Genomic DNA, 16764 nt, shown 5'->3' with positions numbered 1-16764 from the left:
ACTCAAAACCAATGGTGAAGACACCTTTAAAAGTGATGACTCCAAGACTTCCTTTTAGGGCAAAAACAGACCAAGCACCACAGAGATGGTCCTGGAAAGTCATTATCACCACTGTAATGAAACCAAAAGCCATAAATTGTCTGTCATCCTAACTCGTTGACTCATCATTGATGAATGACAGATTTGAAGACATCAGTCTGTCACAAGGTCGTCAGTCTTTGTTGTAACGTGCAGTTTTGCAAATGAGCCTCAAGAATTTAACTGGCTCATGTCAAGAAGTCAACAAAGAGTACCTAATTTCAACATTTTATTGAATGAAGCAGCACAAAAATTACAAATGTTTAAAGAATACTTTTACTTCAAATTGTACAAAAGTTGTACCAAAGAAAACATCTGAGCGATATTAGCTAAGTCAAAAGTATATTGTGCAAATAACAAAAAAAATAAGACATAGTGTTACTGACCTTGGGGTAATACTACAGTTAAGAAATGCGGACTTCTTAAAAAAAGAAGAAAAGAAAAGCACTGACGAAGCCTACTGTCCTGCTTGAAGTAGTTTTAATATATATATAAAACTACCTGCTGCACGTTCCTCTTAACCAAAATTAGTGAGGCCTGTTGTCAAAAAATAGAAATTCTCAGTTTTCTTTTGCATGAAAATTATTGTAACATCAACATTCTCACAACTGCCTTGCATTTCAAGCTTCACGCTTTCAGTGGCAATAAAGAAAAAAAATGCAGCAAAATGGCCTTCAATTTGAAAAAAAAAAAAGGCGGCTTAGACACATGTCATTAGGATACAAACATTACTGGAAGACTAAGTTGTGTGTTTATAGCACTGGTGAAATGTATGCAGGTGTGATCTGCTGTTTGCAGCTAAATATTATGAACAATTCAACGTCAGACCACCTGCATTAGACAGAAAGAGTCCATCATACATCTGACTTTGTGCTTGTGAATTTGAACGAACGAGTGTCTGGATGTGTATGTGTTTCGGAGTGTTTGCGTGCATGCGTGAGCTTGTGGGCCCCCTGGGACTCAGTGCATCCTGCCTTAGATAGGTAAGACAGGAGGCCTCACAGACAAACTGTATGCACACCATAGAGAAGCGCTTCTGGTGTTCATGGCAAGTTTGTAGTAGTTAATACTGCTGGCGATGCAGTGCTAGTCTAGGCACAGGGTTAGAATCTTGTCCTGCTGGCCTGCCACCCTTGGCCACTGGAGCTGGAGTGAGGGGCGGCATGTTGAGCCAGGATCATCCAGCTCAGGCTGGACTTCAGAAATCAACTAGCGGCTGGTTCTTTCCTCTGATGCTGGAGCATGTCTGTCACGCTCACTATGTCCTCCTCGGGGACCTATGACATAGAAAAAGAAAGTAAAAAAAGGTTAATGAATGTAATGTAATGTAATGTTTCACTTCTTGTGATCTCTATAAAAGGTTTCTTAATTTTTTTTCTTCCTGTCAAAGAGGAAAGAGGGACGCATTCTGTGAAACAGATTTGGGAAATATCTATCCGATTTCCAAATGCTAAACTCTCACTATTAAAATGAATATAATTCCATTCTGTGTCGATGGAACACACACACACACACACACACAAACACACACACACACACGCAATGGCGTAATTGATTTTTTTTTTGTCCGTTCTGTGGTATACAGTTAAGGTTTACAAGGTTTGGGTGAGAATTGGATTCCATGAAAATGACTAAGTGCAATGACCATCTATGACTAAAGTATTATGTTCAGCTCAATGACACGCTAGATTGCATTGTACAGCTATAAGAAAGTGCATTCTGAAAGGTAAAAATAACTATTGAATACTGTGGGGAATACCCAAAGACTCCCATGTTGTTCATTGTTTCATACTTTATCTCAGTCACTGCCTGGAATGTTTGTTTTTATCTATGAACAATTCTTGGTAAGATTCCTCCCTTCTTATCTTATCTTCTGAATTTTGCTCGCACGACTTTTAGCATTGGGTTGTTCCCAAAGTTGGAACTGAATTGGGAGGGAAAGGTTCAAAACATAGAAACCCTGAGCGAGCTAAAAACTAGCAGAAAGATACAGGGTTTCTATTGAAGCCATGTTAATAGGTTTGAACCCATTTTTGAGGGTTAGGGCCTAACCCACGACTTAACTTGTGTTAATGATCAAAAAGACAAAAGGGAAACCAACAGAAACCACATAACCCAGATGTGATCGGTCATTTCAAAAGATATCAGATTTCTCCAGTATAAGTGGATGGTGTAGATATGCTTATAAATATATAAAATCATGCATTCATCGCATTGATGTGGGAGGAACATTTGGCTTTGCTGAGCCACTCTGTGTGAAGACATTCTGCAAAACGTTTCTGGGTAACTAGCTCACTGGGCTAAGAGGGTTATCTGAGATCCTGATCGATCCTTGGCTGGGACGTGTTCTGAGTCTAAGTGTCCTTGAGTAAGACACTGACCCCCCTAGCGGCTCCCCGGGCCCCTGATACAGGGATGGGTGAAATGCAGAGAAAAATGTCCCTCTTATTGGGATAAATATAGTATAATAAAATTAAAAAAAAATAGCCCAGACAGACTTTTCTTGGTAATGTTGAAGATAATATAGGTGGCAGGATTTGGTTGACTATGATGGCAGACAGACACAGATGCAATCGAGACAAAACAACTGTGTGGTAAAGAGGAAAACAAGTGATTACTGAAGATCAGGAAACCACGCAGCAACTGCGTGGTGTTACTGCATTAACTAGGAAGTCAATTCATCAATTCACAAACACTGTTTAACATGGACATACTGAGAGTAAGTCAAGTTATTTTAGGCTGAAAAACACGTTTACACTAGGCATCATGTCATAACATCTAGGAGAATATTTCATCAAAGAAACTTTAATATTGTCTAAATAGTTCAATAAATCTTCTCTATATACGTTCAACGCATAAATTGTATTGAACGGTTAATAGTAATAATAATGTTACAAAAATGTCTACAATTAAATGCATCTTTAAAGACACTACAGCGTTCACACATTAAGCTGGACATATTTTGAGAATATCTAAATAAAGCTGATTTTGTCAAGTCAAGAAATCAATGTTTTTAAAATCAAATATTTAGAGAATCGTTTTCCTCAAATTATATTACATTTTTTTCCTCAAATTTAAAGACACATATTGATCTCAAGCAGATTTGGAATCACCTGCCTCGAGCATTCCTCATGTTTAAACCTCAAAGGAATGCTGGTAAACGTGACATTGTCTCCATCTCCCACATTAAGAAACAAGAGCCACACCTTCAAATATCGGAGCTGAGAATCATCATTTTTGAGTCTGAAATGTGTCAAACTTTTGACTTCCATGACGGTGTCCTAATTACTGACGTGAAGACGTTGGACTCACCAGAGCATGGTCGAAGCTGAAGGTGCTTATGTAATAGGCAGAAATGTCGCTGTCAGCCAAAGGCTGAGATATCTGGGCAACAATACCACATTCATCTAGAGACAGAGAGTTGAGGAGAAACACACTGATGTTAGCATCACAATCATAAACTGAGTTATCAAGCCAAATGTAACATTGCATGGACATATAACCACGTGATAACATGGATTCTCTTATAGATGTAATTGTGTCTGTTGTCCAGCAGGGGGAGCAGATCCAGAAGGAGGTTGGTCTGTAACCACCTGACTGACTGACTGACTGACTGACTGACTAACCTGTATTGTAGAGTAAATGAATACATTCTGGAGGTGTTTGAAAGAAAGTGGCCTTACCAAAGCCCAGCGGTTGTCCTCCTATGCGAACCATTCTCCACAGCTCCCCGGATGAGCTCGTGAAGAGGAGATCAGCAGGAAACCTAAAGAACAAAGAACAAACCACTGACAACCAAGTGCAAACGTTCACCAGAACATTTCAGAGATGTACGGAGGAAAACCCCCTTATAGCAATACAGACGCTGAAACACCTGGATTAGGGCTGCACAATACGGCTTATTGCAAATTTCAAATCACAGGAGGTGCAATATTTGTTAAATATCTGTTAGGGTTATATTAAACATTGCGGTGCTGCGGAGATGTCCTGGCCCGCACATCCTATTCTACAAAAAAAACCGATCTTCGTTAAGCACAAGATCAATTGCAATATCTGTCAAAAAATAATCACAATTACATATTTAATTTAAAAATCGTTCAGCCCTCTGCTGGGTGCTTCTTACTTTCTCTGAGCCTCGGTGTCCATCACCAGTGAGATGTAGCCATCAATGAGGGAGAAGGAGAAGAACTTGATGCAGTCCAAGTCCTGGCTGGGAGACAACTGTGCATCCTCTTTAGGACTACGGGAGGAAAAGAGGACATTTGGTGAGACATTAGCGTGGCAAAGGTGTCCACAAAAATCCCATAATAGACCTGTTAGTTCACAATATCGGGGTGTGACACCACTAATCATGTCATGACCCCGCGCACATTACACTGATTAACAAATCGGCCATGTTTGATGTGCAAAGCGAGCGAGCTGATGTCTAGTTTGCGTCATGCGCTGCCACCTTGTGCGTTTACCGAGGTACTGCAGCGGTCTCACCTGTTGGAATAAAAGAGGACGTCGATGAGCGTGGTGGCGATGGACGGCAGCGTGTCCGGGTCCAGAGACATGACGCAGAACTGGTTCTGCGGGATCAGCACCGGGTGAACTGTCGGCTGGATGGCTGGAAGAGCAGAGACAGTGTTCGTCTATAAGAACAGCTGGTTTTTTTTTCTTCCAGATTAAAGCATTATTAACAGATTGCATATTCTAGATCCCTTACATTTCTATTAAAGTAAACAGTAACAATGTATTATACTTATATCAGTGGATCTTCCAGGATATTAACTCATTAAACGGTTACACATCTCTATTTTAACATTGAGACAGCTCCCAAATTAAGTGGCTTTCTTTTTTGTCCATTCTCGTTTACCTTTTGACAAATTAGCACAACTTAAAAGCTAAGCGCTGGATTACTTTGACACTGAAGGAAACTGAAAAAAGTGATTCTCAGGCAACTTCCTAGTTTTTTTATCACCAGTTTCTTAAAAGACTGATGGGCTCATATTCCCTGGATTTGACAACTGACACCCATGCTTCATAATTTCATTCGTACTATAAATCAAGGTTGAGTCAGTTTTAACATGAAAACCATACAAGAGGGGGAGTGTTCAGCGAGGACCCAGTGACTCGCCTTCCTCTCTAATAACTCCTGTCAAGTTTTCCCAACTTCATTGGAATCTTCTCGTTCAGCCTTGCAGACGGATGCAGTGAAATTGGAGCAGCTTTTACATCGCTACTGCGCCTACATGTTTGGTCTACGATGCTGACACGAAGCCGGCATCTTAAGAGATGAAAATGTATGAAATATTGTGCCATTTTTTCCAGCACGTTCCGCTGTCTTCGTACAGCATGTTCTGGACCTCATGACTTCCTGTAAAGGACGCTGTGTGTTTGCATGGTTTCTATGACGTCATGAACTGCACTGTTTGTTTAAGTCAAACATGGCGTTCCTAAGCACAACAGGTGTCCTTCAACTCAGCAACTTCCCCTCTCTATACATATTCCATTACACCCTTCATAATGTCACACAGGGTATTAGTCAGAGTTAGTCGGAAGAAGTCAGGCTTGAACATGATGCAACGACTGATAAGCACTCTTGTTTCTGTAATTTAGTATCCCATGCATATAATGCATTATGTTTATGTGTCACAATGTTTCCTTTCAGTTTATGTAGCTATTTTTAAAATATATTAAAAAAAAAACTCTTATAAAAACAAAACTGTTCCCACTTGTTTCAATTTATTCCTAATTTATTAAACAGTTTTTTTCTAGTGTTTAAATTATAACACAGCTGTCTTCAGAAGACAGCTGTGTTATAATTTAAAGAAGCTGCATAAAAATAAAAATTATTTTAAAAATTATTTTAAGAAGCTGCATTTGTGCCTTTAATACTGTATATCAAATATAAATATGTATATGAAGCATATTTATGTTTAGACTGTCCCACGTTTCTCAAGTAACAGTTTTTATTTTTAGACTTTTACTTTTGTAACTCCTTCAATTCTGGAGAAACAGCAATGATGCATGTTTCACTCACATCCGATTTGTGACCTGTGAGTCATTTTTTAATTTTTTTTTTAACATCGTTACACTTTGTACAAAGAACCTGAAGGCGGTGCTAGAGCATCTTAACTTCCTCCTCTGAAACAAAACTCTGCAAATTGCCAGACTGAACACCAATGAGCCGTGCTCTATGTTTACGCCTCCGTGCTTCCGCTGGTAACCCCGTGTTTGACGTCACATTGCTATGAATTGTGGGTAATTCCGTTAGGCTAAGTCTGCAGAAATGCGGACTTACGGACCGTGTTCATAAAGGGCTCAGAAATGTCTGCGAGACAGCTTTCATGGACTCAAAGATTTGACAGTGGGACGGCCCTAAACCCTCACGGACTTTACGGGGGCACGCCTCAGAATCCGTGAGTTTGTGAGTGTGAAGATCAGGATTGCTGCCCCCCCCCACCCCACCCCTCGAGTGTGAATTCAAACTAAACTTGACAGCGCCCTCTTTACCTTCTTTGCCGTTCTTCTGGAGGCCGTTGGAAACGTCCTGACAAAGCATAGGGACCGACTCTCCTCCCTCCTCCTTGTAGATGTTGAACTCCTCCTCCAGGGTGCTGATGACCACGGACAGGTCCTTCTCTCTCACCTACACGACACAGATGCGGGAACGTTAACGCCATACAGTCTGCGGCGAGTTCACATCACATACGTGGTCAAGATTACGTCATGTCCTGTCAGGCAACATCGGCTCATTTTAAGGGAACACTTTTGAGCTCAACCAGCACGTCAAGCATTCATTTATTTGCTGACACAAACGTCTGTCAAGGCGTTATCTATTTTTGCCTACTGAACACTTTCACATGTTATACATCAACTAACTTTTGAGTGCCTTCAGCTCTGTTGGGAATTAAATTCCTTCACAGCAAAATGAGTGAGCGGGCAAAATGCAGACACCGTGGCTTCTTTTGTCAGGCGGAGCTCGGAAGGTGAAAAGGCTTCACACAGAGTTTAGACCTCTTCTATGCAATTCAGAGATTCTGGAATAATTGCTCCAGACGTCTCTGAATTACACACGAGCGAGCAGCTTACTGCGCCTCGTTCACGTTAGCGGGATTCGTGTGAGCGCCAATTGGACCGGAGTGGCGCAAAGACTCGAGGAAGCAAAAAAGACTGAAGTAGGCGGGGCTTCACCAGGATGAAGTCGGTCTGATAGGTGGAGAGCATGAAGACAGAGACGTGCTGCTGGGCCAGAGGGGCGATGACCGACTTGGCGATCTTGGTCACGCCAACGGCCTGCGAGCTGCTGGAGGCGTTGCCATTGGAGACCACGTTGAGCGGCAGCCAGATGGAGCTTTCTACCTTGAGATGCTCGGAGGGCTGGAGCTCTGCGTGGGGACAAGAAGAGGGGGGAGAAAAGTTGCTTGGTGAAACAGCGTGCATCGGGCGCAATATCCACCACTAAAGTCTTTAAGTGAACATGACCAACCAGCAGTGATTTACAAGTCAAAAGATCTTTATTCTCTATTCTATTTTAGACATTTAGGTTACCGTTTCAACAGTATTTCAATGTGCATCTCTTACACCTTTGACACAGAGTTCACTGCTACACAACCAATGGCGTCATGGGAAATGTAGGATGTTTTTTTTTGTTTTTTTTTAAATCTTGACACAGAGCAGAGACGAAACAAAGTCAGGATATCTTGCCCTTTTTTTTGCTCCACCAATTTTGGACAATTGAATTCTTTGAAATCACAGCTGCAAACACGACAGTAAGTAGCGTCAGGTTGACGTCATATGGGAGTATTCGGAGGCGATCAAAGACAACTGAGTTCTAAAGAAGCCAGAAAAGCACTTTCATCTACGGTAGAATAAAATATGCTCAAATTTCAAGGGGAAAAAAGCACGTCACACCTTAAACTGCACTAGTAGGAACAAGAAGAGGAACAGCGGTTACTAAGCTAAAAGAAACCACCAGGTATGTAAAAGATGTGCACCCAACTGTCATGCCACCAAACGTTTCTAAAGAGATTACAATGACGACTTGGAAACTTCAAAGTAAAGCTAAACGTCTTCACCTCATCTCAACTTTACGTTACCGGTGATGTATCGTTATGTTCGTGAAGGAGTAAACTATGAGGAAGCTTTAAGTAACAACTTCCTCCTGATTGCTGCTCAGTATAACACACACACACACACACACACACACACACACACACACACACACACACACACACACACACACACACACACACACACACACACACTTCCTCTCCCCCACCTCCTGCCCCTTCCTTCACCATGGAGACCTAAAATGCCCCCCCTGCTATTTATACCGCATGGCGACAAGTAAAACCTATGCGTGTGTGTGTGTGTGTGTGTGTGTGTGTGTGTGTGTGTGTGTGTGTGTGTGTGTGTGTGTGTGTGACCTGACACCGACGCATAAATTAGCTCAGACCTGCGGCTGCTCGTCGGTGGTAAGGAAGAGTGAAAGTTCAAACATGGTAATCCCTCGGACGTAGCTGTGACAACCTGTGAGTCGCTACAGCCAAAACGTAAAAGCAGGATATTTTACTCTTAGTCCCAAAACAAGTGGAAGCCGGCAGCTACCCGGGGAACAGGTGTCTGTCCAGGAAGTGAACAAGAAGCTGAGAGAAAGAGATATTGCGGCGATGACTTGTGCACCCTAACCTTTTAAGAGCGCTACTTAAATAACAGACGTAAACGAAGAAAAGCGTAGAAAAAAAAAAAGTATGGTCGTGGCATCATTGAGCGAAACTCAAAAACATTACCAATTGGCGTCTACCTCCTGCAGTGAACACTTTTTTTTTTTTTTTTTGCTCTCCTTCAAAAGAGCCACTGTTCTGGTTGGCATCAGTTGTCACAGGCGGCCCCTTGTGGCTCTGCTACACCAGCTTTCACCTCTTAAAATAGGCTCTCGGTTAGAAGGAGAGCAAAGGCGGACGAGGAGAATGGAGCACCCGGAGGCGATGTATGCCTTTAACAGCTACATCTGTGTAGAAACGACACAAATGGCTGGATGAAGAGTGGACGGGACTATAACATGTGCACAGTGAATTATACAGTGCACTGTGTCCCAGGAGTGTAGTCAGACAGAGGTCGGGTACATTTTTATTCATATAGCGCAAAATCATAGCAGAAGTTATCTCATGACACTTTTCATATACGCGCTCAATAATTTAAAGAGACCCAACATTCTTCCCCCCCCCCCCCCCCGATGAGTGATGGGTACAATCTGGAGGTGAAACGTTCATAAAGGGCTTAACTTAGAAATACGACTGATGAATCTCCATTAACTTTTGGTTTGGATGAATTCAGTGTATAAAAGCATTTTTAATATAAAAAGGCAGATAGCCATCAAAATTGACCATGAAAAAGTCCTAAAAGGAAAATGCTCTCAAGTCCTAACAAATGATTTAATTAGGGGTTTGACCATAAGTGCAGCTTGATCCTCATACCTCAAAGAACAGAACAAACAGGTTTTCTGTTAGGCTGTAAGTCAGAGACACAGGTTGATAGCAGACCACCTCAAGGTGTCACTCTGGGAGAACCAGGACATTCTGATGTAGCATTTCAAAATTAAAGCCCTTCAAAATCTCATGGATGAGACAATTTGTGATTTGACATTAGCTCATGCATGCGATTTTGAAGGGCTTTCATTTTGAAATGCTACATCAGAATGTCCTGGTTCTTTCTAAGAAAGCACCATTTCCTCTTAATAATCGTCACGGTCTCTGAACATATGAGACACACTGGTTTTAAACTGTCCGTAGGAAGAATTAACCTATAAGAGTCTGTTCATTGTTGGTTAAGGACTCTGGTCTCTCTGGTCTCTCTGACCACTTTTCTCTTTTTGGAGAACGTCATGTGAAACAACTTCTCTGACTCGCGTAATTATTCACCTGCCCTTCGTTCTCTTTACTCGTCTCAGCCCCGTGTGTGTAAATCTCACTCGAGTCAGGAAACGTGTCAGAATACCCATATTTGATTGGCTGAGCTGCATCACGTGATGTGATGTACAACGCATGTAATTGGTCGGTTTGTTTCCTGGACCACTGACCGAGTGCCGTAAAGGCTAGAAAAGCTGCGCCGGTTAAAATATAGGCGCTCCGTCAAAATGTAATAATTCTCAATTATCCATCGGTTTTAGGGTCCAGGGTCCGGATACAACGGCGTCTGGGTCCGGATCCGGACCGCGGTCCGCCTATTAGTGACCCCTGCTTTATGGTATCACTTTATGGTAACATCTGGGAGTAAAGCGGTCAGAGTGAAGAAGGACAAACCCCCCCCTGCTTGATGAAAGATGTGCGCACAAGGGGCTCTTTACCTTTGAATCCTTCCTCGTCGAGGACGACGGTGTAGTTCTCCGGCGTCTCCGTCAGACTGAAAAACTTGCATCTGAAACGGGAGAGGAAGCGCAGATGGGGGAGAGGCATGCGGTTTGAGAGAGAAAACATGAGAGGCAGGAGATAATGAGGAGAGAGAGGGGGGAAAAAAAGAAAGAGAGTGGAAGAACAGGGTTATTCATTTGCAACCAACAAAAGGTACGTTCAGGTCGTCATTGACAGTTACCAGGAATAAAGCAAATAGGAGTTCTCCAAAATTCACACTGGTTTCAGGACTGGCTGTCACTCAACAAGCACAAGCCCGGGATCAGCAGTACGCCGGCATCGCTCCTTTGTCCGTGGTAAATGGTGGGCAACACGGCAAACAGGCACACTGCTTCAGTTAGCAACGGCTGCATTCAAGGGACTTTCTAAATGCGTTAGTATGCTGGTTTCATAATTCACAGGATCGTAAACACAATCTCCATTTGGGATCTAAGAACTGCTCTCTAGGAGACTGAACCTTTACGTTCCTAGATTACAATGCGCTGTGCTTCCTCTATCTACAGTTTGGTATTTGCGTATTCATCAGGCTCGGGGCCAAAAGCATTTGCTTTCAAAGGCTGTTGCTTGGCCCGGGCCACAGTGTTCAGCTCTATTGAATGTTGCCTTTGTGAAAAAGAAAAGAAGAAGAAAAAAAAGAAGTTAAAAGAGGCCCATGGGATTTGATGCAGGTTGAGGAAAGAGCTGGGCAGTGAAACACGCATTTCCGTGGATAACATCAGCCTTTAAGATGACTATGCTTCAAATGAAGTCTCTGTGTGGGACAAATTCCTCTCGCTCGACACCGAAAACAAACACCGTTGGTAGGTGGAACACAAAAACATGGAGATTGAATTGAATTATTCGAGCACCCGGTATTTTAGAGCCATCCACCAAGCTCCATACTGTGGGAAAAAAAAGTAACATAGTTTTAGTGTCGTTAAATGATCCATGGGACGTTCCCGTTTCCATAATGAGAAAACGTTGCGGCTTTGAAGGAGCGAGTTGGTGGAATTTTTCTGGATTAGTTTGACCTTTTGAGAAGCCTTTGGTTTGATTTAAGACATGAGCAGCTTCTCCATGGATGACCTCCCTTTGTTTTCCCAGAATCCACAAAAAAAAAAGAAAAGAAAGAAAAAAGGAAGTTCCTGTTTTCCTAAAACGTCTCACTGGAGCTACACCTTCCTCTTCCTCTGCTTATCAGTCAGCTGAGGCCTTTACAGTAGAAGCCCGAGTGAGGCCGCAATACTCCTGACTCAGCAAAAAGTAATCCCTGCCAGGAGATGGGACAATCACCCCACAGAGGGACAAAGAGAGAGAACACTGTAACACCAACTAACAGCTGTGCTAGCGAGCTCAGCCAGCCCATTGTGTTATAATACCACCACCCCCACACCCCCAACACCCCCTCTCATTTCCTGTTGACCCCTCACCTTCCTCAGCTCGCAGTTTCCTGCAGGTAGCGTGTGCCAAGCATCCACTCGGCCAGCGAGAGACCGATCGAGCGTGGAGCTTTATCGCATGTGGTGCGTGTCTTCGGAGTGAGGGGGCTCTCTCGCGTTACACCTGCGCGGCCGCCAGACCTCAGCAAACCAATGAGCAACCCGAGGGAAACCCATATGTGAGGCAGCTGCGCTTTGGTTTCCTGTTTGTGATGTACAGATAAGACGGATGAAAGAGGCCTCATCTAAGCGTCGTGACAAAGTGACGAGCACACAGAAGAATTCATTTCCCCATCACTATTCAATCCCCACGTTCTCAGGAAGATTGCTTTTATCTTCCACCAGTACGCCCCTGAACGCCTCATGAAAAGGCAGAGAAGACTGGATATCTCAACAAAAGTAAGATATTGACACGCATCACTTAGTAGAACTTCGTAGGACAAATGCACATGGCGGTTTGTCAAAAATGTAGGTCAAGGAACAGGAAGGTCCTTACGTCTACGCATCAACACACAAAGAGGGACAAAAACAGACAAGTGGAGGACAAATGGATCCCAAAGGAAACGCAGCAAGTAAGGATTTGGGTTATGCTCAAACCAAACTACTAGCTGGTACAACAATGTCAAATGTGTTCACACTCGAGAGCAGAGTGAAAAGCAGGTCGTCGTCGAGAGAGAGGGGAGGTGCAAAATGGTTTCAATACGGGGATAACGGTGCATATTTTGAGACGGTCGCTCTTTGGAAGACGTTGATTCCGCTGTTCACATGAAAAGCCATCCTTTGATGACACACTTGTCTTAAACTAAAGAGGCGTGTTCAGCTTTAACAAACACAAAAACAGAACGGCCTCCGATTTTTCCTCGACTCCCAACTTCCCAAAAAAAGGTGAAACAAAGACAAACAAACAAAACAATCCCATTGTCTCAATGAAAAATACAGACTACCATCATCTCGCATCACCATAATTTAATCAATCGATTGGTCAATTAAAAAAAATAAATAAAATCTATTACAATCAAAACTATTTTGATATCAATTAGAAAGCTCAAAAAAAAAAAAAAAGCTCCTTCTATTGAAGCTTGAAGCGACACAAAGACGAGGAGAAGGGAAAACAACCCAACGGGAGGAGGAAGCAACAGGTAGCGAGGGGAGCGTCCGAGCGGGGAGGATGAAGGCCGAGCACTCAAGAGTCTGGACTTTGATCCGGCTGCACAAAGCCATGGGCGGTTAAGTTTGGCGCTGAGGGAGCGAGGGTTCCTGCAACCTGATGCTCCAGCTGAGGAAACACGATAAGAGCGGAGCGAACCGATGTTGCTGCGAGGTGCGGGTGAGGGAGCGAGCCCCCCCCCCCCCCAGCCACCTAGGGCCCCCGTCCGTCAGAGGACGTCCGAGCTGTCTGCTACCTTTTGCAGCTTCCCACAAACGGATCTGTAGCGTTCTCACGGCCTCCTCTTTTTTTTTCCACAACAATGGGGATGTTTTTTTTATTATTGAAATCCCTGCATGTTATCGGGCAGCTTTGTGTAAACGAGGGGAGCGAGAGCCCCAACCTTGACAGATCACTGAGGCAGACAAGTGGGACCCCCCCCCCCACACACACACACACACACACACACACACACGCGCACACACACACACACACACACACACACACACCCCACGGGTTTCTGGCTCAGCAGAGGCATTGTTCCAACCCAGGCTCGGTTAGTGAAGGAAGGAGGATTCTGTGGAGCCTGCAGGACTGCATCCACAGTACAGTAAGAGCAACATCTTGGGCCGATGCTGGGCTTTGATTACTACCACACCCATAAACTCCAAACAACAAATGATCATCAAGAATGCATGAAGATAGACACTCATTCTCGGATATGATCCATAACACTACAGCACATATTTAGCCTGATTTGTAGTCCGAAAACCGAAAACCAAATCCAAGACCTGACCTTAAATCACATGTCCTCACTTTTTCCTCACGCCGTAACCCGCCTGATGACATGTAGTCTCTCCGTAGCTAAACAGAGCTGACCTTCACGGATTAACGGTGCAGCTGACGGCGGACACGCTGTGCCTCATCACATAAAAAGGCCTCTGCTTTCTAGACGAGGCAAACGTCTCTGAGACGACGCTCATCCTCCGGAACCACAGGTGCGCCTCGTGTTCCGTTGGAGGACGCGGAACGACAAAATCGAACCTTCTTAGAACTCGGGATGAACCTTCTTAAAATTCTGCTCAGGACCGCTTTTCAAAGCACTTTGCGTTCCATTCTTCGGGGAGTTGTTTCTCTAATGAATAGCAAGGGGCCTGAAAGAGGGAGATGGGCTAAAACCAACAGAGGCAATCGGGCTTGTTTTTCACTCCATTGTTTTTTGAGTTGCTATGAATTCAATCTCCACCACTCCCCCCGTCTGCATCGTCTATAGTTTGATATGGGGGGAGGGGGGCAAAACTCTGCTATAGAAAAATAACAGGAAAAACTAGCCAAAACACAGCCACACCACTGTGTGATGACATAACTCCAAAGCATGCACAACAACACACTGACAAAACAGACGGGCCTGCTAATCCAAAAGGAAGGGCACCATGCAGGCTTTTTTCCTTCCTTCTGGTTCATTCTGGGCTCAGCCTACTTTTCTCCCCCCGGACACCGAGAGCAACACAGAGTCGGTGGAAATGAAAAATGTAGGCACACACTTTTTTTTTCTTTTTTTTTTTTTTACACGAGACAAAACACTGACTTTAAATCAGAATCAGAATTACTCATTAGCCCCGCCCCCGCTGGCCTGTACCTCAGAAATACTGACTCACTCACAGTACATCCTTGTATCATTCACAGTCGACTTATTATTCACTTAGTACAGTAGTTTAGTGAAATCCTAGCGTGGACGTGTCAAAACCTACTCAACACTCTGAGGTCAAATGAGTGCTGATGGATGCAGCTCTAGGTGTGTTTGACAGGACATGATAAAAAAAAATGTCATTCCTCTATGTCAGCTGACAAGGTATGAAGGGGAAAGTGTTGTTCAGGTTCAAGATCCAAACTCTTGCTGCCTGGGAAACGGCTTATTAAAAAAGGGCCGTTGTGTCGCCGAGTTATCGAGACTTCAGGCGTCACACAGAGCGGGGGGGGGGGGGGGGGGGGGAATCCTTCCTGACCATTTGCTCACAACTTCTTTGCAGCTCGACATGAGAGCAGTAGCTGAGCCTGTCCTACACCACGGGCAGCTCAAAGACAGATGTTGAGCTTTTTTTTTTTCTTCTTCTTCTTCTTCTTCTTCTTCTTCTTCTTCTTCTTCTTCTAGCCATGCATATGTGGGGCAGCCAGAGCAATAAACAATTACATAACAAAAAGGGAGGATATACAGGGATTAGCTGGAAACTGGTGCTAATGCCAACATGAGAGCCGGACAATTTGCAAACTGGATGCTGGCTTTGGGTGAAAGGAGGTCAAAGGTCGAGTTTGTGCTGGAGGAACAAGGTCCCACCAAAAACACAGTGGAGGGGCTCTGCATGCTCTTTAAGATGTTTGAGCAATGCCGGTACTATGTTTTTATGCATTGCCATGCATTCATGCATGCATGCATTTTACAGGACTACAAAATAAATGCACGCTCACATATGAGCATGCACTGTGCTAGCCAAACTGCTGAAGGTGTTTTGTGCAAATATAATAAAGGAAACACAAGGAAATATAATGAATGCAATCATATCTCCATGTTAAAACTTACAATCCTAAATAATATTATATTTTGACTGTTGTGCAGTTTCCCCAAACGTTAAATATCTGCCACAAGCTACTGCAATTCCCAACAGCTCCACGCATCGCAGTAGATCATTCCATGGAGGCAGAGCGGGGCATGCACAGGCAAATAACCCAGGAACGGCTCGGCCACCCAGTGAATGAAGAGGCGCTGTGGGTTAGCCCGTATCCGTGCCGGATTACCCGGTGTGCCACACCAACGTCTGACCCCGATCCATGGAGCTTCTTACCGTGTCCTGTTCCGGAGAAATATCAGCTTAATCAGGGGGTGTGTGAAGTGCACCAGCCCATTCTTGGATATGCTGATGACCCGAAGCCTGTGGTCCAATATGTGCAAGTCCATGTTGTCGGGTTGCGAGCGGTGCAGTCTCCTCAAGTGTGCACGCGGCTCAGACGAGAAAAAACGCCTTCCCAGCTGTGTGCTATCATTTAAATGTTAAATACAGGCCTGGAGGATGAGCATTGCCCACGAATACAACAACAACAACAACCACCCGCTGTGCCCGTCTCACAAGGCGAAAAACATCCGACGCAATCCGACTCCAGCCCCGCTGAACTACTGTATATTCAAAATAAGGGACAGCCCCAGAAGTGACACGCCCCCTCCTCTTAAAGCTACAGGTTATCATTTGATTTTTAACACGTCGGTCTTTGTATGGATTATTAGACAAACAATGTATAACATGTTCATTTGAGTTTGTCATCTCTGGACAGAGCCAGAGCCAGAGCCAGACCCCCCCCCCCCCCCTGTTTCCAGTCTTTATGCTAAGCTAAGCTAACCAGCTGCTGGCTGTAGCTTCATACTTACCAGCTGTGAGTGTATTGTTCTGTTCATTTAACTCTTTGGAAGAAAGACAATAAGTAAATCTCCCAATTAATCACAAGGATAGCTTAAAACATGTTGACCCATCAAAACAGTTTAACTTAGTTTAGCTTTTATTCTATTCATGTTTTTCTTTCATAGCAGTTATACTCCCAAGTTCCAGTTTTCCCTCTTCAAACATTATTTGTCTTGATAACATTGGTTCTTGGAATAACAACGATTAAACTGGGCGTTGGTCAACTAACCACCTCATACCAGAAGTCACACATTTGCTCCTGAGAAGCTCTTTAC

At 43.8% G+C, this 16764-nt stretch overlaps 1 protein-coding gene across 1 annotated transcript; it reads right to left on the bottom strand.

Annotated features, from left to right (window-relative positions):
- Nucleotides 1-294: 294 nt before the first annotated feature.
- castor1 (cytosolic arginine sensor for mTORC1 subunit 1) lies at nucleotides 295-16194 on the bottom strand. Its single transcript, XM_068721082.1, has 9 exons — nucleotides 15881-16194; nucleotides 10412-10482; nucleotides 7258-7451; nucleotides 6577-6712; nucleotides 4564-4687; nucleotides 4202-4318; nucleotides 3762-3844; nucleotides 3391-3485; nucleotides 295-1355 (listed from the first exon to the last, which is right to left on the bottom strand). Exons 1-9 carry the CDS (start codon nucleotides 15991-15993, stop codon nucleotides 1284-1286), a joined length of 1005 nt encoding a protein of 334 aa, XP_068577183.1. The 5' UTR covers nucleotides 15994-16194; the 3' UTR covers nucleotides 295-1283.
- Between the last annotated feature and the right edge of the window lie 570 nt (nucleotides 16195-16764).

Source organism: Cebidichthys violaceus, unplaced genomic scaffold (assembly GCF_023349555.1).
Source record: "Cebidichthys violaceus isolate CVI_PGR_0920_01 unplaced genomic scaffold, fCebVio1.0.p SCAF_26, whole genome shotgun sequence".
NCBI lineage: Eukaryota > Metazoa > Chordata > Actinopteri > Perciformes > Stichaeidae > Cebidichthys > Cebidichthys violaceus.
This window is presented reverse-complemented; position numbering and strand designations above follow the sequence as displayed.

Bases quoted from the DNA above. Each gene is read 5' to 3' on its own strand.
- castor1 (XM_068721082.1), bottom strand. From the start codon at position 15,993: ATGGACTTGCACATATTGGACCACAGGCTTCGGGTCATCAGCATATCC. The intron at 6,713-7,257 runs GTGAAGCCCCGC...TGTGTCGTGTAG, and splicing joins ATCAGACCGACTTCATCCTG to GTGAGAGAGAAGGACCTGTC. The intron at 3,845-4,201 runs GTAAGAAGCACC...TTTGTTCTTTAG, and splicing joins GACACCGAGGCTCAGAGAAA to GTTTCCTGCTGATCTCCTCT.